The sequence below is a fragment of the Leucopleurus acutus genome (genome assembly GCF_964270905.1).
Source record: "Leucopleurus acutus genome assembly, chromosome: 14".
NCBI classification, from domain to species: domain Eukaryota; kingdom Metazoa; phylum Chordata; class Mammalia; order Artiodactyla; family Delphinidae; genus Leucopleurus; species Leucopleurus acutus.
Window position 1 is genome coordinate 78,853,618 of NC_139156.1, and position 22,101 is coordinate 78,875,718.

The 22,101-nt window shown below is 41.2% G+C and overlaps 1 protein-coding gene across 3 annotated transcripts in view; it reads left to right on the forward strand.

Annotated features, from left to right (window-relative positions):
* Positions 1 to 880: 880 nt before the first annotated feature.
* Positions 881 to 22,101, forward strand: part of ERO1B (endoplasmic reticulum oxidoreductase 1 beta) — a 63,945-nt gene continuing 42,724 nt past the window's right edge. For 2 of the 3 annotated variants that reach the window (XM_082854842.1, XM_082854843.1), the window contains exons 1-3: positions 881 to 1,168; positions 13,664 to 13,783; positions 20,825 to 20,908. In XM_082854842.1, coding sequence (XP_082710968.1) covers positions 1,067 to 1,168; positions 13,664 to 13,783; positions 20,825 to 20,908 — 306 coding nt within the window. In that variant the 5' untranslated portion in view covers positions 881 to 1,066. Of the gene's footprint in view, positions 1,169 to 12,570; positions 12,886 to 13,663; positions 13,784 to 20,824; positions 20,909 to 22,101 lie in introns of all 3 variants that reach the window. The other variant, XM_082854844.1, reaches the window with a different exon arrangement.

The following is a 22,101-nucleotide window of genomic DNA, read 5'->3' on the forward strand; positions in this document are numbered from 1 at the left end:
AACAATGTTTCAGGTGGGTATTAGTGTGTTTACTTTATAGACGGACAAACTGAGGCTCAGAGAGGTTAAGTAACTTGTCTAAAGCCACATAACAAACTAGGATGTTTTAGAGGTGGGAGCTGAACCCAGTTATCACTCCAAAATTTTCTGTGTTCATCCCCATTCCCAGATTTTATTATGAGCTTGGGTTACGTCCCATCCTTTGTGTTTGTAATTATGTAGTTATGTATGTAATTATGTATATAATTATGTTTGTACGTGTCAGCATAGGAGCGGGAGCTGGACGAGGCAGAGGACGACATGCACGTCTGGGGCGTATAAGATGAAGGAGGAGCCGAAGCCATCTCCACAAGTCGCAGGTGGCTGGCTCATCCAGGCACCCGCGGTAGATGTGAGGCTACAGAAAAGTGGGTGAGACAAAGAAAGCGCCCGACACTTAAAGTCGAAGAGCCCTCGTTTCTCATTTGCGTAGATCCTGGAGCCTCGCGGCCGTGCGGTGTCAGGGGGCGAAGACACAGGGTGGGGCCCCTTCGCTCCGTTTCCAGGAGCAACTGCCAAGGGAAGGGGCGCAGCGGGCGGCCGGCTGCGAAGGAGGACGCTCCCTCCCACCCGCACCGCCCGCACAGCCTCTTGTTTTGGAGGCCCGCGTGGTCCCCAGTCATTGGCCGCCTTGGAGTCCGAAGCCCCGGGGAGGCGGAGCGGTCTCCGCAGTTGTAGTTCCCGGGTTCCCCTGCCGCCGGCCCCGCCTTCCGGCCTGAGGCGCCCTCCCGGCCGCGCGGGACCACAACTCCCAAAAGGCCTCGCGGTCGGAGGGGGCGGGGCCGGCGCAGGGGAGGCCGGGGGCGGGGCCGCCTGGGGGATGAAGTCGGAGGCACTCGACTCACCAGCCTTGCTCACGGCTGCCGGGCCCCAGGCAGAGCGTCCCCTACCTCCCGACGGGCGTGCAGACCTCTGACCCTGGAGTCTCTCGGCCGCCGGGAGTCGTCCCGTTGGGTCGTCGCCCGGGCCGCCCGCCGTTCTCCGGCCCCGAGGGGCCCGGCCGGCCGCGGCGAGGGGAGAGGTCAGCATGAGCCGGGGGGTCGGGCGGGCCGGCGCAGGGCAGGGGGCGGCGGCCGCGTTGCAGCTGCTGGTCACCCTGAGCTTCTTCCCGAGCGTCGTCGAGGCCCAGGTGAGCCCGAGTGATGGCGGCGCGGGGACCCCCGGCCGAAAGCCGGCGGCTGCAGCGGCGGCGACCGGGCCGCGGCTGAGGCGCGAGAGGGCCGGAGCCGGAGCCCGGCGTGGTTTCTGGCGAGCGGAAAAGATGGGGGGGCGGGGAGGGGGGCTGAAACCGTGATCGTTGAGCCCAGGAAACGCCTGCGAGCCGCTCGCGGCGTACGGGGCTGGTGACACTCCTGGGGTGATGGCAGGAGAATGAGGAAGATGGTGACGGTCCCCGGAGGTGTTTTCGTTTCTGTCTTTCTGATGTTTAAGCGGCTGAGAGTGTGGCGGGAGATGGGACGGGAATGAAAACCTCCGCGGCTGTTTTGGGAAGAGAGCACGCAGAGAAATGGGGAAGCCCTCCCTGCGGCGAGCTCAGGGGGTCGGCGGGCAGGTGGAGAGGAGGTGACAGACCCCGCGGGCCTGCAACAGCCGTGTGGATCGCGAGGGAAAGGAGACTTAACTTCCTCGACTTTCGGACTAGAGAACCCCTCGCATCTTCCCTCGCTCAGGACCGCCGTATTTTTACCCAGCTTGTACTCGGTCTGCTAAGTGGCGTCGCCAGGTGAGCCCAAGTACGAGACCGGAGGTCTGTGTCTGATCTTGTGGCTCCATCAGCAGTGAGGTGCTGGCTGGTAAATTAGGGTTTGGGGATTGTCTTTGTGAGGCGTATCTTAAGGAAGAGTTCTCAATATGCTGGAAATCAGAGCGTTAGCTTCCCGCAGCCTTTTGCCTTAAGAAAGGTGTTTGCTTCTTTTTCATACAGGAGAATTTGAGTAGACCTCTGCCAGGTGCTCTCTTGCCTGCACCTGCTCCAAAGTGGTAAAACCGCTAAAAGCAAAAAACACAAAAGGTGTCTCAGGTGGCCCTATAATGAGGGAGACGTCGATTGAAGCAATTAATGCTGATTGTTAAGTAAAATTGAAGATAACTGAGGGTAACCGTGTAAACATGTTTTTCTCACTTTTTATTCAGACAGTGTCATAGTGTTATGGTGTTCTGAATCCCGAATGCCCGAATATTCAGTTTCTGTCCCTGTTTGAAGTTTTTTTTTAAGATTTTTTTTTTTTTTGGATGTGGACCATTTTTTAAGTCTTCATTGAATTTCTTACAATGTTGCTTCTGTTTTATGTTTTGGTTTTTCGGCAGCGAGGCGTGTGGGATCTTAGCTCCCCGACCAGGGATCAAACCCGCACCCCCTGCACTGGAAGGTGAGGTCTTAACCACTGGACCGCCAGGGAAGTCCCTGAATATTTTTTAAATGAATGATTTGACAAAAATAAAAGGGGCAGACTTTTGGTTTGGGTGGGGAGGGGGGATGTTAAAAATGCAGATTCTCTGGGTCCATTACCAGATGTTCTGATTTAAGGGATCTGGATGTGAACCAAGAATCAGCATTTTAAACCAGCCTTGCAAGTAACTAATGCAGTTACCCTTGTAACTATCTTTTAACCCCACTTGGAAACACTGAAATAGATAGTGGCAATCTGGGCATATCTACCAGACTTACGAAAAGTATATTTTCCAAATTGTCTTTGGCAAAATTATTTTCTAGTTATTAGTGGGTCGTTTCTTTTTGAGTAGAATTTACATTTAGCTATTTTTTAAAATTTTGATTTTTCTCATTTTCTCTTTATATAGCATATATTAATTGTATACTTTATTACCAATGTAGAAGCTTTGTTTTAGGTTCCTATCACTAATTATGTGTATTAATGCTTTATAATTCCATGTGTACTTTAAGTTTTATTATATCCAAGTGAATATATGTAATTTAAGTTTCATTATGTCCAAATGAATATATATAGTTCAATAGTTAAAGATTTGCACATATTCAAGGTAGCATTGTACCAAACAGTCCTCAAAAATGAATATATATGTTTTTTGTTTCCAGTGGTACTTTCTAATATAGTGTTGGATCATATTTTAGATAGTACTTTAATCTGTAACATGTTTAAATATACATTATCTCATTTTATTTGACATATCTGTGGGCCAGTTGAGGTAACTGACGTTAAGAGAGCTTACATGATAAATATCACACTTGTTAAGTAAGTGAACAAGATTAGACTGGAGCCCCAGTAGGCTTCTTTCTGGTTTATACAGTGCATCTCAGCATGCTTGCTTCTTTGCGGTATAGAAATAGAGCAGAGGGAGACCCAGGAAAATAAAAAGATGGAACCAAGCCAGTTCTTTCTCTTCTCTTTCATACACTAAATTGGAAGAAAAACGGTAAAGAATAAAAGGAAGAATTAGATTTTTTTAAAAAGTACTTCTATTCAGAAGAACTTAGTTAAGGAGATGAATATTTTGAATATTATCTCCTTACATTAAAAGCATAAAATTATTTTTAAGCACACGGAATGATAGGCATTTGTACACCACATACCCCATGTTTTATAAATGAAATGCAAATGTGCTTTGTATTATGGCAAAACATAGGAACTAAAAACATAGTGCATACAAGTGATATAACAAGTTAATCTTCCTGTAAAGAAATAACTTAAGTCAGATATATTTTTAAATTTTTTAAAATGCATTTCTGAGGTGGCAGGAAATCAAGGAATACATAAAGCCGCCCCGCACCCCCCCAGGATGGAAAGCCAGAACGTTGAGACTCAAACAGTGCTGCTTCAATCCCATTACCTTGAGGACTTCCCCCGAACTCTGAACACCTTGAGCCTTCTGCGTTAACAACTGCATGGAGTGGAGTGAACAAATAAAGCGTGTGTCTGCCCAAAGAGAGGGAAATAAAAGGAGGCCCCACCATAAAGCTTGGGCTCCACAGAGCTACATCTTCAATACAAGGGTAAATGAGAAATGAAACCCACCACAAGTAAGGGGAAAGTGAAGAAACTTGCTAGGGGAAGGGAAAAAAAAACCGCCTTGAGAATTTGTAACCATGAACCAGCCCTTATACAGGGCAAATTCATGCCACCTGTACTGGGAAAAGCTTTAAGTGGGAAATTTAATTTGTAGCAGCCTCAGGTTGGTATGCTCCCAGTTTACTGGTAAAAGCAAATATCCAAATATACTGGGATTTATTTTCAACCCAGGCCCTAAAGAATTCTTGAAGATAAAGTGTCGGGAAGAATAAGCTAATAGTCAAAACACACAAAGGCACCATGAATGAGATATTAGAAATATAGATTATAGAAATAGACCTATAATGACCTTAGATTTTGAAAATATCAGACATAATTTAAAATCACTGTTTAATGTGTTTAAATAAAAAGCCTTGAAAGTATGAAAAAGAACAAGAAATTTTAAAGAATTACCCAAAAGATTAAAACATAATGAAATAGAAGTTCTAGAAATGAAATTAAGAAATCAATGGATGGATTAAATAGCTGATTATACCTAGCAGAAAAAAATGATTATTGAATCAGACATCCATTTAATGTACTTTTCTCTCTACTTGACCCTCCAACACCTCCTTTTCCATCACTTTTAGCTTCATACTTCACCAACAAAGTTGGAGTAATCAGAATAATCCACATCTGTCCACCTACTAGTCTCTGACACGCATAATTTGACTTCCTGTAGATTACCATGGATGAACTGTTTGTGCTCTTATCAAAGGTCAATCCCTCCACTTGTATTTTAGTCCCATTCTTTCCAGTTCAAGGACATGGCTTGAGCAAATCTTCCCTTTCTCTCCTGGATCATTGATTTTTCCTGCTCTAATGGACTGTTACTGTCATCATAAAACATGCTGTTAATTCTAGTATTTTAAATTTCTCTCTTGAGCCACCCATCTCTTCTGACTCTGCTCAGTTTTTCTTTTCCCCTCTATAGAAAAACTCCTCAAAAGAGTTACCTTTATCTTTCCTCTTCTGATCATTCAGCCCATTGCAGCCTGACTTTTGGCTCTACCACTTCTTTAAAACTGCTCTTGTCAAGGTCACTAATGTCTTCCTTGCTGCTAAAGCCAATAGTTTAAAAAGCTAAGGTTTAAAAACTATCGGCAGGGCTTCCCTGGTGGCACAGTGGTTGGGAGTCCGCCCGCTGATGCAGGGGACGTGGGTTTGTGCCCCGGTCCGGGAAGATCCCACATGCCGTGGAGCCTGCGTGTCTGGAGCCTGTGCTCCACAACGGGAGAGGCCGCCGCCCCCCAAAAAAAAAAAAAACAATCGGCAGACTTTTTCACAGCTCACCACTCACTGTCCTTGAAATATGTTTCTTGTTTTTTTTTCTTTTTTTGGTTTCCAGGATAGTATACGTTTCTGATTTTTTTCCCTGTCTTTCTGCAGGCCAGTCTTTCTTAGAATCCTTTGCTTGTTCCTCCTCTGTCCCTAACCGCTAATGTTGAACCTCAGGGTTCAAATCTTGTAGTCTTTCTTCTCTCCACCTTTGTCATCTCATTTAGTCTCTTGATTTTAAATACCATCTATATAACTGACTTTCAGAATCTCCAGACTAGGATTCTCAGCTCTAGATCCATACATCCAACTACCTTTTCAACCTCTCCACTTGGATAATTAATAGGTACCACGAACTTGATGTATCAGGAACCGAATTCCTGATTTTTTTCCCCCCTCAAGTCTGTTCTTCCCACAGTCTACTCCCCCTTAAACCTATGCTGCAGCCAAGCTGACTTCCCAGCTGGTCCTCAAACACGGCAAATGTGTTCTTGCATTGAGACTCTTGGACTAGCAGTTTCCTCTGCCGAGCTAACACTCTTCTCATGTATTCATGTGGTTCACTCGCTCACTTTCTTAGGTTTCTGCTAAAGCGTCACCTTATCTGCCATGTCCACTTACCTCAATTGTCGCCTTCCCTGACCATACAATATAAAAGAGAAACCCTTCATCCTTGCCTTGTACTCCATGTTCCTTTTAGGCTTTGCTTAAAACTCTTCCAGTGGCTTCCTGCCTCACTCAGTGTTGTGCACGGTACACAAACATACTTGCTCTTTATCCCCTATTCCTGGCACGAAGCTCCTAAAAGCCTTGCAATTTCCTGAGAACAGGGGTGCCCCTTTCAGTCGTAGCTGAGTTTATGCTAATGAGGTGACTTAGGTGGGAACCCCTAGAGAGCTTCAGGATGAGCCTGGTGCAGAAAGGCCAAGTGCTTAGAGGACTGGAACTTTTGGCCCTACCCACTGATCTCCAGGTTCGGGCAAGGGGTGCTGTAGATGGAGCTCTGTAAAAACTCATAGAACAGTGAGATTCGATGAGCTCCCAGGTTGATGAACGCATAGACTTGCTGGGAGAGCAGTGCAGAGGCACAGAACTTCTGCATGCTGCCCCCTCCCCCCATACGCCAATCAGTACCTTGCCCTGTGCATCTCTTCCGTTTGGCTGTTTCTGAGTTGTACCCTTTGCAGTAAACCAGTAAACGTAAGTAAAGTGTTTTCCTGAGTTCTATAGGCCATTCTAGCAAATTATCAAACCTGAGAAGGAAGTTGTGGGAACCCCTCTCTATAGCCGGTCTGTCAGTTACAGGTGGCTTGGGGCTGGCATCTTAAGTCGGGGCAGTCCTGTGTGTCTACACCCTTAATCTTTGGGGTCTGCTCTAATTCCATGTGATATCAGAATTGAATTGGGCACCCAGTTAATGTTGGAGAGGTGGAGAATTGATTGGTGTGAGAAAACACCAGACTCAGAAAAGCCACAATCTTAATAAAGGTTCTCTAATTCTCCTTTTACCTACTATGTAGTCCTCCTTATTGTTTCTCTGAGCTGTTGGGCAAGCTTACTGCCTCAGGGCCTTCGCATTTAGTATTGCCAATGTCTGGAATGCTTCTTCCTCTCCCAGCCCCCCTCACCACCACCCCCCCACCAAAAAAGCATTGGTTTGCTCCTTCCCCTCTAAGTTTTGCTGAAATTTCAGTTGGACCTTCTATAATTATCCCTGTTTAAAAATTTAGCAGCCCCGATTCTGTAACACCTGTCTCAATTCTCTAGTTTTCCTCCGTATCACTTTATTACTATCTGACAGACTCTATACCTTGGTCATTCATTTGTTTTTCTCTTCAATGAGAATTCTCTTTCTTCTAATATTACATTCCCAGTAATTAGAACAGTGCAGGGCTTATGTTAGGCTCTCAATAAATATGTTGGATAAATGAATGGAAGAGAAGTGCAAGTAAGTTATTCAGAATGAACCCCAGAAAGAACAGGATGGTAAATGTTTAAGAGAGCTTAAGAGATGTGAAGAATAGAGTAAGAAGGTCTGATATGATGACTGGAGTTCCAGAAGGTTAAAACAGAATAGGGAAAAAGCAGTATTTTTACTGCATGTCAATATGAAAAAGACAACCCAATAGAAAAATGAACAAAAGATACAAACAGACATTTTACACAAGAATAGAAATGTTTTATAAAACATTAGAATTTTGTACCTCATTAGTGCAAAAAAAAATCAGAGACCCTTTCATGCTTACTAGATTGGCAAAAATGAAAACAGATTATTGTAAAATATTGGTGAGGATATGATTCAACAATAACTCCCATCCACTGTTGGTAGGGTTGTAAACTGGTACAACTGTTTTGGAAATAAGCCTGTCATTCCCTAGTAAAACTGAACATGTACTTCTAGTAATTCTACTCCTAAGCATATAACCTGGAGGATGTCTTACACACACATATATATCAGGAGATATGTACAAAAATGTTTGTATGACATTGTTCTTTAGCTGATTCTGGAAATAACCTAAATATGAATTGTATTAGTTTCCTATTGCTGCTGTAACAAATTTACAAACTTGGTGGCTTAATATAACACAAAGTTATTATCTTATAGTTCTATGCCCAGAAGTCTGAAAATTGTTCTTAAAGGTGTGATAAAGGTGTGAACAAGGCTTCTTTCTCCCTTTCTCTAGGGGACAACTGTTCCTTGCCTTTTCCAAGCTTCTAAAAGCTGCTGTGTTCCTTGGCTTGTGGCCTCTTCCTCCATCTTCAAAGCCAGCAGTGTAGAATCTTCCAATCTTCCTCTGACTCTGACACACCTGTCTCCCTCTTATAAAGAACTTTGTATTGGTTCCACCTGAATAATCCAGTGTACTCTCACCATCTTAAATTCCTTAACTTAATCACATCTGCTAAGTCCCTTTTAACATAGTCACAGGTTTCAGAAATTAGAGCATGGACATCTTCGGGGGGCCATCTCTCTGCTTACCGTATATAATAGATCAACAATAGAACAAATAAATTGTGACATTTTCAGATAATGTAACATTTACAGCAGTGAAAATAAATGAGCTACTATAAAATTCATCATCTTGGATAAATGCCAAAGTAAAATGTTAGCAAAAGAAGCACATCACAGAAGAAGTCACACATTAGATTACGTTCATGTTAAAGTTCAAAAACAGGAAAGAATAACCTAAGTACATTGTTTAGGGATACATATGTGATGAAATTATAAAGAAAAGAAATAAACGAAAGTAAAATTTTTACCTCTAAGAGGAGGGAGATGGATATAATTAAAAAGGGACTTAAAAGATACTGGTGGTATTCCATTTCTATTTATTTATAAATTTTATTTAGATATGATTGACATAATACTGTATCAATGTTAGATGTACAACATAATGATTTGGTATCTCTATATATTGTGAAATGATCACCAGAATAAGTCTAGTTAAAACCCATCACCATACATTATTAGAATTTTTTTTCTTGTGATAAAAACTTTTAAGATTTACTTTGTTAGGAAGTTTCAAATATATAATACAGTCTTATTAACTGTAGTCACTGTGCTGTACATTACATCCCCCTGACTTTATAGCTGGAAGCTTATACTTTTTAACCCCCTTCCCACATTTCCCTGAACCTCCTACCCCAGCGCCTCTGACAGCACTAATCTGTTCTCTGTATGCATACGCTTAGATTTCTTTTTGGTTTTTGTTGTTGTTGTGTTTTGTTTAGACTCCACGTGTAAGTGAGACTGTATGGTATTTATCTTTCTCTCCCTTAGTTCAGTAAGCATTATGTCCTCAAGTTCCATCCATGTTGCAAATGGCCAGGTTTTATTCATTTTCATGACTGGATCTATTGTGTATATATACCACATTTTCTTTATTCATCCATCAATGGATACTTGGATCGCTTCCGTACTTGGTTATTGTAAATAATGCTGCAGTGAACGTGGAGCTACATATATCTTTTCAAGTTAGTGTATTTGTTTTCTTCAGTTAAATACCAAGAAGTGAAATTGTTGGATCTTGTGGTAGTTCTATTTTTAATTTTTTTCTGGGCCCTCCATACGGTTCTCCATGGTGGCTGCACCAATTTACATTCCCACCAACAGTGCCCAAGGGTTTTCTTTCCTCCACATCCTCACCAACACTTGTTACTTCTTGTCTTTTTGATAATAGCCATGCTGACAGGTGTGATGTGATATCTCATTGTGGTTTTGATTTTCATTTCCCTGATGATTGGTGATACTGAGCACCTTTTCGTGTACCTGCTGGCCATCCATATGTCTTCTTTGGAAAAAGGTCTGTTCAGATTCTCTGCTCATATTTTAATCAGATTATTCTTTGCTGTTAAATTGTGTGAGTTCTTTATATATTTTGGATATTAACCCCTTACTGCATATGATTTACAAATATTTTCTTCCATTCCATAGGTTGTCTTTTCATTTTGTTAGTGGTTTTGCTTTGCTGTGCAGCTTTTTTTTTTTTGAAGTTTTTTCTTTTTTTTAATTAATTAATTTATTTTTGGCTGTGTTGGGTCTTCATTTCTGTGCGAGGGCTTTCTCTAGTTGTGGCAAGCGGGGGCCACTCTTCATTGCGGTGCGCAGGCCTCTCACTATCGTCGCCTCTTTTGTTGTGGAGCACAGGCTCCAGACGCGCAGGCTCAGTAGTTGTGGCTCACGGGCCTAGTTGCTCCGCGGCATGTGGGATCTTCCTGGACCAGGGCTTGAACCCGTGTCCCCTGCATTGGCAGGCCGATTTTTAACCACTGCGCCACCAGGGAAGCCCTGTGCAGAAGCTTTTTAGTTTGATGTAGTCCCACTAGTTTGTTTTTACTTTTGTTGCCTTTGCTTTTGGTGTCAAATCCAAAAAATCATCACTAAGACTGATGTCAAGGAGCTTAACACTTGTGTTTTCTTCTAGGAGTTTTAGGGTATCAGGTCTTATGTTCAAATCTTTGATCCACTTAAGTTAATTTCTGTGTATGCTGTAAGATAATGGTCCAATTTTCATTCTTGTGCATGTGGCTGTATGCCTGGTTTTCCCAACACTGTTTATTGAAGAGACTATCCTTTCCCCATTGTGTATTCTTGGCTCTGTTGTCATAAATTACTTGACTGTATATTTATGGGTTTCTTTCTGGGCTTTTTATTCTGTTTTGTTGGTCTGTGTGTTTTTGTTTTTCTAGGTTTGTAATATAGTTTGAAATTGGGGCATATGATGCCTCCAGCTTTGTTTTTTCTCAAGATTGCTTTGGCTGTTCTGGGTCTTTTATGATTCCACACAAATTTTTAGGACTCTTCTATTTCTGTGAAAAATGCTGTTGGAATTTTGATAGGGATTGTATCGAACCTTTATACTGCTTTGAGTACTATGGACATTTTAACAATATTCTTCTAATCCATGAGTACGGAATAGCCTTCCATTTATTGTGTCTTTAATATTTTCCATAATAAATTATAGTTTCTAGGTCTTAAACCTCTTGATTAAATTTTTTCCTAGGTGTTATTTCTTTTTGTTGCAATGGTAAATGAATTGTTTCTTTATTTCTCTTTCTGATAGTTTGTTATTAGTGTATGGAAGCACTACACATGATTTTTGTGTATTGATTTTGTATCCTGGAACTTGTTTATTAGTTCTAACAGTGTTTAGTCTGAAATTCTTTAGGATTTTCTGTGCATAATATCATATCATCTGCAAATAGTGAAAATTTTACTTCTTCCTCTCCAACTTGGGTGCCTTTTATTTCTTCTTCCTGTCTAATTTCTATTTTTTAAAATTTGGTTATATACAGTGTTTGTCTTAGTAGTAGCCTTTAACAGTTGGAAATAAGTTCACAGTAATTTTGTATGCCTTACTCCAGCCCCTACGCAATTAAAATTTTTAAAAATATTGTGGTTTTAAGAAAAAAAAAATGTCATGAAGAACCTAGGGGTAAGGCAGGAATAAAGACGCAGACCTCCTAGAGAACGGACTTGAGGATATGGGGAGGGGGAAGGGTGAGCTGTGACAGGGCGAGAGAGAGTCATGGACATATACACACTAACAAACGTAGTAAGGTAGATAGCTAGTGGGAAGCAGCCACATGGCACAGGGATATTGGCTTGGTGCTTTGTGACAGCCTGGAGGGGTGGGATAGGGAGGGTGGGAGGGAGGGAGACGCAAGAGGGAAGAGATATGGGAACATATGTATATGTATAACTGATTCACTTTGTTATAAAGCAGAAACTAACACACCATTTAAAGCAATTATACCCAATAAAGATGTTAAAAAAAAAATACTGTGGTTTACTAACTAAAAGTTAACAATTTAAGAAGAATTTGTAAGAATGAGCAGTCAGTGGGTAAAATATTTTTAAAGCCTAGAAAGATTTTTGGTGTGTATTTTGTTTCCTCTTTTCCCCCCTTTTATTATTTAGGGGCCTAGAATTTGAAGTTTTGTAAGCAGTAAGCTCAGAGCAATGGAATGAAATTTGGTGGAGTTAGTGACAGGATCTTAGTAAGTGGGACAGCAAAGCATAGAAGAACTTCAGAGCCACAATTATTGATAATGATTCCTTTTCTTTATCTCAAGATAATATAGCTCTAACTCTTTATGTTGTAGGGAGTTTGGCGACACATTTATACTCCTAGGGAAAAAGCGTGAGACAGAAACAACTGGGAAGTTTCCATTTTTTGATCGTTCTTCGCATATATTCCTCTTGTGGATCACATGAATAAACTTTAACAGGCTGAGTCCCATTTTTTTTAAATTTTAATTTTAATTGCGATAATTGTAGGTTCCATGCAGTTGTGAGAAATAATACGTAAAAATGTCATTTACCCTTTATCTAGTTTTTTCCAATGGTAACATTTTGTAAACATATAGTATAATATTATAAATAGGACATAGACATTGATACAATCATGTGTATCTGTTTTACTTGTTTCATTTGTGTACCTATGGATTAGTTCTGTACTCTTTTATCACATGTATAGGTTTGTGTGTCCACCACCAGTCAAGATACTGAAAAATTTCATCACTGCAAGGATCCTTTCTGTTGCCCTTTTATAACCACACCTACCTCCTTCCTACCTTACTCCCCCCATTAAGCTCCCATCCCCTTCTCCAGTCCCTAAGCGCTGGCAACCAGTAAGCTGTTCTCCATTTCTAAACTTTTGTCATTTCAAAAATGTTCTATCGGGCTTCCCTGATGGCTCAGTGGTTAAGAATCTTCCTGCCAATGCAGGGGACATCGATTCAAGCCCTGGTCTGGGAAGATCCCACATGCCACGGAGCAATTAAGCCCGTGCACCACAACTACTGAGCCTGTGCTCTAGAGCCCACGAGCCACAACTCCTGAGCCCGCGTGCCTAGAGCCCATGCTCCACAACGAGAGAAGCCACTGCAATGAGAAGCCTGCGCACCACAACAAAGAGTAGCCCCCTCTCGACGCAACTAGAGGAAGCCCGTGCATGGCAATGAAGACACAACACGGCCGAAAATAAAATAAATAAAATAAAATAAAGTTATTAAAAAAATGTTACATGAATGAAACCATATGGTATGTAACCTTTTGGGATTGGCGCTTTTTCACTCAGCTTAATTCCATAAAGATTCATCCAAGTTGTGCATATTAATGAGTCCCATTTTTAAATTTAGCTGAAGAATGTTTTATGGAATTTTTAGACTCTGAACTCACTTTGTAAATATCAATTTCTCTTCGATTAATGTATACTTTGAGTAGTGGATAAAAGCATAGATTTTAAAGTGCAGTAGACTTGTGACTTCAGTCTCATGTCTACTTTGGAAAAATTATTTTAACCTTGCTAAGCCTTAATATCCTTACATGTAAAATGAGGATAATAATACCATTTCTTAGGGCATTTAAAGAATAAATGAGTTAACATATGTAGTGGTCTTAGCATCATGCCTGTCACGTAAGTGTTCCATAAATGGCAGTCTAAAAGAAAGAGTTACTACAGCAATATTATTACAGCCTGTGATTTCTAGGTTAATCTTGGAAGAAGTTGCCTTAGCATTCCAATGACTATTTGGATTTTATATATGTTTAGTCAAGGGAGAAAGCATTCAATAGCTTTCTTTTTGACCGCTGAACAAGAATGTTTAGTTCTTCAGAATGGGTATATCTAATCCTTCTATTGCTTTTTATTTAATTGACCATTGTAAAAAAGTGACTGCTTTAAATGTTATATATCTTAATCAGCAAATACTAACTAAGTTGAATGCATAATTTAGCTTTTTATGTAACAGTACAGATTTGTTAAGATTGAAACATCAGTAGTTTACATCTTTTCAATTATATACATGTTTCCCCCTAGGTCACCGGTGTCCTGGATGACTGCTTGTGTGATGTTGATAGCATCGATAACTTCAACACCTTCAAAATCTTCCCCAAAATAAAAAAGCTGCAAGAACGAGACTATTTCCGCTATTACAAGGTATGGTTATAATTTCAGATTCCGTTGGTACTAAAGATTTTTATATAGCTCTCTACAGGTGCGACTCTTGCGACTCTTTTGGAAACCCATTTCTACTCAGCACCCTGTGTGTATCCTTTATCATTGGAATGTATTAAGTATTGCAGTGAAAACCTATTAGTCTTTTTTTGTTTGTTTGTTTGTTTGTTTTTTGTTTTGTTTTTTTTTTGCGGTACGCGGGCCTCTCACCGATGTGGCCTCTCCCGTTGCGGAGCACAGGCTCCGGACGCGCAGGCTCAGCGGCCATGGCCCACGGGCCCAGCCGCTCCGCGGCATGCGGGATCCTCCCGGACCGGGGCACGAACCCGCGTCCCCTGCATCGGCAGGCGGACTCCCAACCACTGCGCCACCAGGGAAGCCCCTATTAGTCTTTTTGAACCCTAAGAATCTGAACTCCCTTCTTATGTTTGGGGGATTTCTCATTGTTCAATTTGGATTTTGAGGCAGAGACTCCTTCTAAAGAAGTTGAAAATGCCCAGGACTTATTTTATCAGTCTCCCTTGTAACTTAGGTTCTGTTATCCAGACACACCTACCCAGGCTCTGAGTTGTGCTGATGGCATTGTCGTGTGCTGTCGTTGTTAGTGGTACACGGTTCCACAGCAGCATTTGTGGGGTAGCTCACTGTGACAGGTGGCAAAGCAGCCTGAGGATAGAAGCAGAACACCATCCATAGTAAGACTGCAGCATTGGTTCTTAAGTCTAACAATAGTCCACGCTGGACCATTTCAGAATAACCAATGGTAGGTTAAAGGCAGTAGCAATAACACAAATTCAAAAGAACAGTGGTTTAAAAGCTGCTGTTGTGTTCTTGCTCTCAGTATTTGGTTGGGTTTATAATTTCTTTGATTTTCATTTTTAGTTTATTTTAAAAAGGAAGCATGATTTCCTTTTTTATCCTGTTACTGTATAGGTTATCTTAGTCCTTTAAATATATTTTATACATTTATTTATGTATTTATTTTGGGCCGCGTTGGGTCTTCGTTGCTGTGTGCGGGCTTTCTCTAGTTGCTGTGAGCAGGGGCTACTTTTCGTTGCGGTGCACAGGCTTCTTATTGCGGTGGCTTCTCTCTGCGGAGCATGGGCTCTAGGCGCACAGGCTTCACTAGTTGTGACACTTGGGCTCAGTAGTTGTGGCTCACGGGCTCTAGAACGCAGGCTCAGTAGTTGTGGCGCATGGACTTAGTTGCTCCTCGGCATGTGGGATCTTCCCAGGTCAGGGATCAAATCCATGTCCCCTGCATTGGCAGGTGGATTCTTAACCACTGCGCCACCAGGGAAGTCCCCAGTCCTTTAAATATTTTTGAAGGTTAAAAAATAAAACTTCCCAAATAATGTAAGTTGTGCAGAAAGATAACAAAGTCAAAACCTAAAGATTTGGGAACCCATCCCCTTTTCCCATCAGCCCCAAGAATATACAAAAAAGTGAATGTTTCTCCTCTATACAAAATCCTTTAGGAATACAGTTGCCATAAACTTACTTCAAAAAGAAATCTATTTCAAAAAAAAAAAAAAAAGAAATCTATACCTAAGCAAACTATTGTCTAACATTCTAGACATTTTACATACAAACAACACAGGTTCCAATAGCTTCTTCAGATTCCCACTCCTATGTCTATAAGTCTGTCTGCATTTGTAACTGCTTTCTCTTGCTTCCTTTCTACTGCTAGGCTTAACCATATGAAATTGTTGCTTTTAGAGATCAGAATGGTTGAATGTTGCCAGTTTCATATGGTTCAGTCTAATACAGAGAAGGAAGTGTTCCTTCTATCAAAGACCATCCCTTCACAGAACGTCCAGATCACATGTCCACTCAATATGTCATGGCCCTCACTCTTTCACACTTACCTTTTGGGATTATATCTTCTGTTTCTGTATCCCCATAGATCTGGTCAATAGTAGGCACTCAAATATTTGAATAAATGAATGAATATCTCATTGAATCTTTATACTGAAATCCTGTTAGATCAACATTATCCACATTTTCCAGAGAATAAACAATGGTTTAGGTATCCTAAGGTAGGGTACTTTTGTTGGCTTACAAACGAAAGAGAAGTTTTATTAAGAAAAGGTGTGGAGCAGCTCACAAAATTGAAAGATAAGCTGAAGAAGCATATTTCAGAAAAGACAGAAATTATAGCAGGAACTAATGGCCATTCTCTTTATGATACTGCCAAAATTTTGCATCAAATTAGCCATTTTCCCATATTTTAATATTACACAAGAGTCAGATTTCTGGGAGAGAGGGTCTAAGTTGGTCTAGGCAGGGCCATATAACCCCACCACTTGACCAAAGGACAATTTGGTTAACAGTCCTGTTTGCATTTGCATATTGTTTCTCCAAGAGAAATTAGGGGATGTTACAGAAGGAGGAAAAATGAAAGTTGAGTAGGCAAAAGTAACAATGTGGTCATTGGCTAGCCAACATACAATTCATTATCATACGTGCAATTTAAAAAATGTTCCAACCAACATAATGAAATTACTGTGTGTGTAACTGGAATATATTCGTACCCTTTCCCAAAGGAGGGTAATGCAATGATCTAGTTAATCCAGTTATCTTCAAGTCTAGGATATGTGGGTGCTATCTACTCTTCTTGTAGTTCTGTCAACCTGTGAATTCAAAAAAAAAAAAAGGAAATTTGACGTAGAGTACATTAGTGGTGGAAGAGGAAAATTACTGTGTAGCAGAGTGTATTCTAGGTGCTGTGGATACAATAGTGAATAAAACAAAGCCTCTCACCTTATGAAACTTTTTATATGATTAGGGAGACAGACAATAAACAAGGAAACAATAAAATAGCATTTACTTTATAATCATAGGAAATGACATGGAGAAAAATAAAATTGGAGATAGAGGATAATGGGAATGGAGAAGGTAGGTAGCCCTATTGTAAAGAAGGTGGTCAGGAAAGGAAGACATTCCTGCTGTGCCATTTGAGCAAAGACCTACCTAACGTGAAAGAGTCACCCGTGACAATCTGGAGAAAGAATATTCCAGGGAAGGGGAGTTGAACTGCAGGTATAAAGGCACAGAGTGTTTGAAGACCAGTATAGCTGGAGGAGAGTGAATGAGAAGGAGATTTGGAGAGGTAGGTAGGGGCCAGATTAAAAAAAAAAAAAAAAGAATTCCCTGGTGGTCCAGTGGTTTGGACTCCGTGCTCTCCCTGCCAAGGGCAGGGTTTGATCCCTGGTCGGGGAACTAAGATCCCGCAAGCCACTTGGGGTGGCCAAAAACAAACAAACAAGAAAACCCCTATGCTTTCATTTAAGCATTTAAATCAAAATTTGAGAATTAAACAATGACTTAATAAGGCCCTGTAGTTTTTTGGGTTTTTTTAAACCACAGTGAGGCTTTTGGATCCAAAGTGTGATAAGAAGCTATTGGAGGAATTTGTACAAAAGAGACTGTATGGGTGTGAGAGAGGAAACAGAGAAAGCACTTCTGAGGCTATTGCAGTAGTCCAGCTGAAAGATGATATGGATTTGGAATAGGCTGGTAGAGTTGGAAAAGGTGAAAAATGATCGAATTAGTGCCATATATGAAAGGTAACACAGCAAGCTCTTCTGATGGATTGAATGTAAGGTGTGAGGGTAAAAGTGAACTCAAAGATGATGCCTGAGTTTTGAGCATGTTACCAAAAGTAAAATATATATATCATGGCCAAGTGGATTTCATTCCAAGAACGTAAAGATGAGGCTTTTAGGTCTTCAATAAGATTCAGTACACATTCCTGATTTTTTAAAACGTTGACAAAGTAAGAATGACGGATACTTCCTTAACATGATAATTTCAACCCTAACATCAGCACTGCCAGCACCTTACTTCTGGGGAAACACTAGAGCAATTCTCCCTTAGGTCAGGAACCATGAGGAGGGGGTACCTACTATCTCCTTTACTGTTGGACCAAATTGGCCAGTATAGTCAAACAAGAAAAAGCAACTAGAAGCATAAAAATTTTAAAAGAATAAATAAAGCTATCTCCATTTATAAATGACAAAGTAGACCTAGAAAACTCTAAATTATTAAATGAACACAAATAATAAAAAATGCATTAAGATAGCGGGTTATAAATTTAATATTGAAAAATCAATATCTGCATAAATACAAACAATAACAAGTTAGAAGATATAATGGAGAAGAAATCCCCATTTCCATTAGCAAAAAAAAGATAAAATATATAGGAATAAATGTATCAAGAAATGTGTAAAATCTAAAGGAAGAACGCTTCTAAACACTCCTGAAAGACATAAAACTAGGCTCGAACAAATGGACAGATGTCTTTCGTAGCATAAAGATGTTAATTCTCCCCCAAGTTAATATATAAATTTAATGTGAACCCAATAAAAATACATGTAGTTTTTTTCTGGAGCCGGACAAGTTGTCACAGGTTAAGTTCCCTGGGAAGCTGACTCTGAGACAGTGATTAGTGTCCAAGAGGTTAATTAGGGACAACTCCTGGAACCAACAACATAGGGAAGGAAAAGGAAGGGAGGACGTCAGGACTGGGCAAAGGGAGAAGTAAAGCTGTGATGCAGCCTCAGGGAAACCTCAGGTGACCCTTTGGGGGGGGTAGTTCTTAAGATAGGATAACCCCCCAGAGCTGTCCCTACTTCAGGGGGATGTCTAGGCCTTTATATCCTTACACCAGTCATTGAAGGAAGGGCATTGTAGGAAGGGGTGGTGCCACCTTGGGCAAAGTGGCTCTCTTTGGCTGCAGTGTTTCCAGGGCTGGGGTTGAGCCTTTCCTTCCTGAAGGGTGGCCTGAGTAGTGTGTTGCAGCGTCTATCACAACCCACTCCTTAACACTGTGTATTAGTTATCTATTGCTACGTAACAAATTAGCCTAAAATTTAGCAACCTGAGCAAACCGAGAAGGTGACATTTGAGGAAGACCTAAAGGGAATGAGAAAGCAAGCCATGTGGATATCTGGAGAAAGAACATTCTAGGCAGGGGGAACAGCAAGAGCAAAGGCCCCAAGACCATGGTGTGCCTCATGTATTTGAGGAACAACAGACGGGGCAGGAAACTAGGGAACCAGCCCACGGAAGGCGTTCTCAGCCATTGAATTGGATTTTGAACTGAGCTGATTTTCAGAGGTATCGTATGTGGGGTGACAAAGAGAAGAGTCAAGGATGATGCCATGATTTTGGCCTGAAGAACTAGAATAATGGAGTTGCTGTTTACTGAGATGGCAAGAATTACTAGAGGGTAGAGCACGGTTTGGGAGGTGATGATAAGTTTGAGGTGCCTGTGTGTGTCCTGTGGAGATGCCAGGGAGGAGGTGGATTTACAAGCCAGGAGCTCAGGGGAACCTGCAATTCCCAAGCGTGCCAGGCGATCTTAAGCTTCTTTGCCTTTAGACATCCGGATCCCTGTGCCTAGAAATCTCTTCCTCTAGGAAACTTCTAGTCATACCCATTTTACGTGTTACCAAGGAGGCCTTCCTGAGACCCCGCAGGCACAGTTGACCACTCTCTCCTCATGTTGCCAGTCTCTACCTCTTTTTGCCTCTTCCTTGTAATGTGGTTATTCTTTACTTCACCTAGCATGTATTTACTGAGGTGTCTATTATGTGTGCTAGGCACTGTGATAAAATAATGAATCAGGCAAAATGCCCATCCTTACAGTCAGGGGTGCAGACAATAAATAATATTCAAGTAGTGATAAGTGCTATAAAAGCATGTGAAACAGTGTGTGGGGTGCGTATCGAGCACTACTTGAGAGAGTCTGGTCAGAAAGGTCTCTCTGCTGAGGTGATATTTGAGAGAGCCTTGGAGGAGGTGAGGGGATTGAGCCATAAAAGACCTGGAGGAGCCACCAGCACAGGCACAGAGAACAGCCACCGTAAAGCCCTGAGACAGGAAGGAGCTGTTGTGTCTCCAGCAAGGCCATTGTGCCTGGAGGACTTTGGGAGGAGATCGGTCAGACAGGTGGGCAGGAGACCAGGCGATGGAGTGCCTGTGGATTTACTCTAAAGGTGAGAGGAAGCCACGGGATGGTTTTGAGCAGGGATTGGTATGCTCTGAGTTGGTTCAGAGAGATGATTATGGCTACTGTGTAGAGAATAGATGGTGGTAGGAGTAGGGAGACTCGCAGTAGTCGGGGCAGGGGCAGATGGTGACAGAAGAGGTGGTGAGAAGCGAGTAATGAATTGTTTGCAGGGGATAAAAAAAGGGAGGAAACAAGAATAAAACTTTGATTTTTGGCTTGGGCAACGCATGTGGATGTCCTATTGAATTACCATCTTGCTGTTAGGTTTAGAATATGAAAATCCAGAGTCTGTAGCATGGTAAAGTGTCCTGCATGATCTTGTCTATCTCTACCCTCATTCCCTGTCACCCTCCGCCTTCCCCACTAAAAGTCAGCTAAACTAAGTCAGCGCCTTGTCACCTTTCCGCATACACGCTTCCACCAGCTGAAACACTACCTCCTCAGAGACCTGCATCCACCAGCCCCGTTATTTTCCATCACAGAACTCTGGATTTTCCTTTGTAGCACTTGGAACAATTTGTAATTAAATGAACATGCAAATATATAATTCCTGTTCCCTCCAGGAAACTGTAAGTTGCAGGGGAAAAGTGCTTTTTCTGCCTCTTTTTCCCCTAGAGCCTACACAGTGCCTGATGCATAGTGGGTGCTCAGGGCACATCTGTTAAGTGAGTGGGTGCCTGGGAGAACTTAGTGAGGTGATGGTAAGGGGCTAGGAGACATTAGAGTGTCCCGAAATGCTTTCCAGGCTCTGCAGATGAGCAGTGTGCCTGGACTTTATTCCTTTTTGAAGTGTCAGAGGACTAATAGCAGTCATTTATTTTAAAAAATAAGTATTATACCTGGGATGTCTGAAAAACTTCAGTCATTTTAACTTCTGAGCTATATGGATGCCTCAGGATAGGATGCTTTTCCTTCACCACTGGGTCCCTGGAGCCCAGCACAGTGATACTTAGCAGTGCAGGACTGTGACACACACTGACTAATGCTCATTCATTCTTTCTCTCAAGGTCAACCTGAAGCGACCGTGTCCTTTCTGGGCAGAAGATGGCCATTGTTCAATAAAAGACTGTCATGTAGAGCCTTGTCCAGAGGTAAAATCAATTTTTTAAAAATTGAGAGAAGAAATGCTTTCTCTTAGACTTTTAGATAAGCACGAACTGTGCATTTTAGGCTAATGTCAAAGCATTTGGACTTGTCATCAAGTTCATATGGTCTCAGCTCTCTTCTTTTTAACCAGATTACAGAAGATTTATTCTGTACTTGCCACCAGAATGGGTTTGTAGACAGTCTTTTATCCAGTGGTGTTGGTGACTGGATGTGGAAACATAGTCTGATTCTAAAATGGAGGCCTGTTCTAGGACTGGATCTGCAGTTGGCTCTTATTTCATGCTTCACTGAGTCTGCATCTTGTTTCATGGGCAAAGAAAATGCTACTGCACCTTAAGTTTCAAATTTAGAGTGGGAAATAGAGTGCAAAAACTTGGGAAATTCAAGGCTTGGAGTTAGATCTTCCCTTGGTCTTGTTACGTTGGGTGGGGGGAAAAGGGCTGTACTTGTTAGTAAGGGAAAGCTACATTTTAGACTTCGTTTTTTTGACATCTAGCATAATTAATTATATCCCTCTTCAACAGTAATTAGTTATTTCCATTTTACTTTTTGCTTTTCTCACCTAACCAGTAAAGTCTAGTTTTTTGCCTTTAAAAACAGGAAAAAAACATCTGAACCAATATTGTTTCTAAACGGAAAATTAAAAAAAAAATTATTTACGTTTTCCTTTAAGAATAAAATGTTTTAACTTTTTAGTTTGAAATAATTTGAGACATACAGAAAAGTTGCAAGAATAGTACAAACGATTCCCATATACTTTTTATCCAGATTCCCCAAATGTTAATGTTTATCAAGTTTGTTTTATTATTCCCTCTATATGTATATATTAATATTATTATTTGAACCATTTATGTATGTAACCAACATGATGATCTTTTACCCCTAAATACTCCAGTGTGTATTTCTTTAGAAACAAGATTATTAACCACAGCATAATTAGCAAAATCAGGAAATTAACATTTCTGCAATACCAAAGTCTATACTCTGTAGACCTTAAGCACCCATTGCCAGTTGACTTAATAAGGTGTTTTCAGAGCAGCAGCAGCAGCAACAAACCTTCTGATCCAGAATCGTGCCTTGCATTTGGATGTCACATCTCTTTAGTCTTCTTTTAATCTGGAAGAGTCCCTCAGTATTTCTTTGTCTTTCGTTGTCTTGACTTTAATGAACTCCCTCC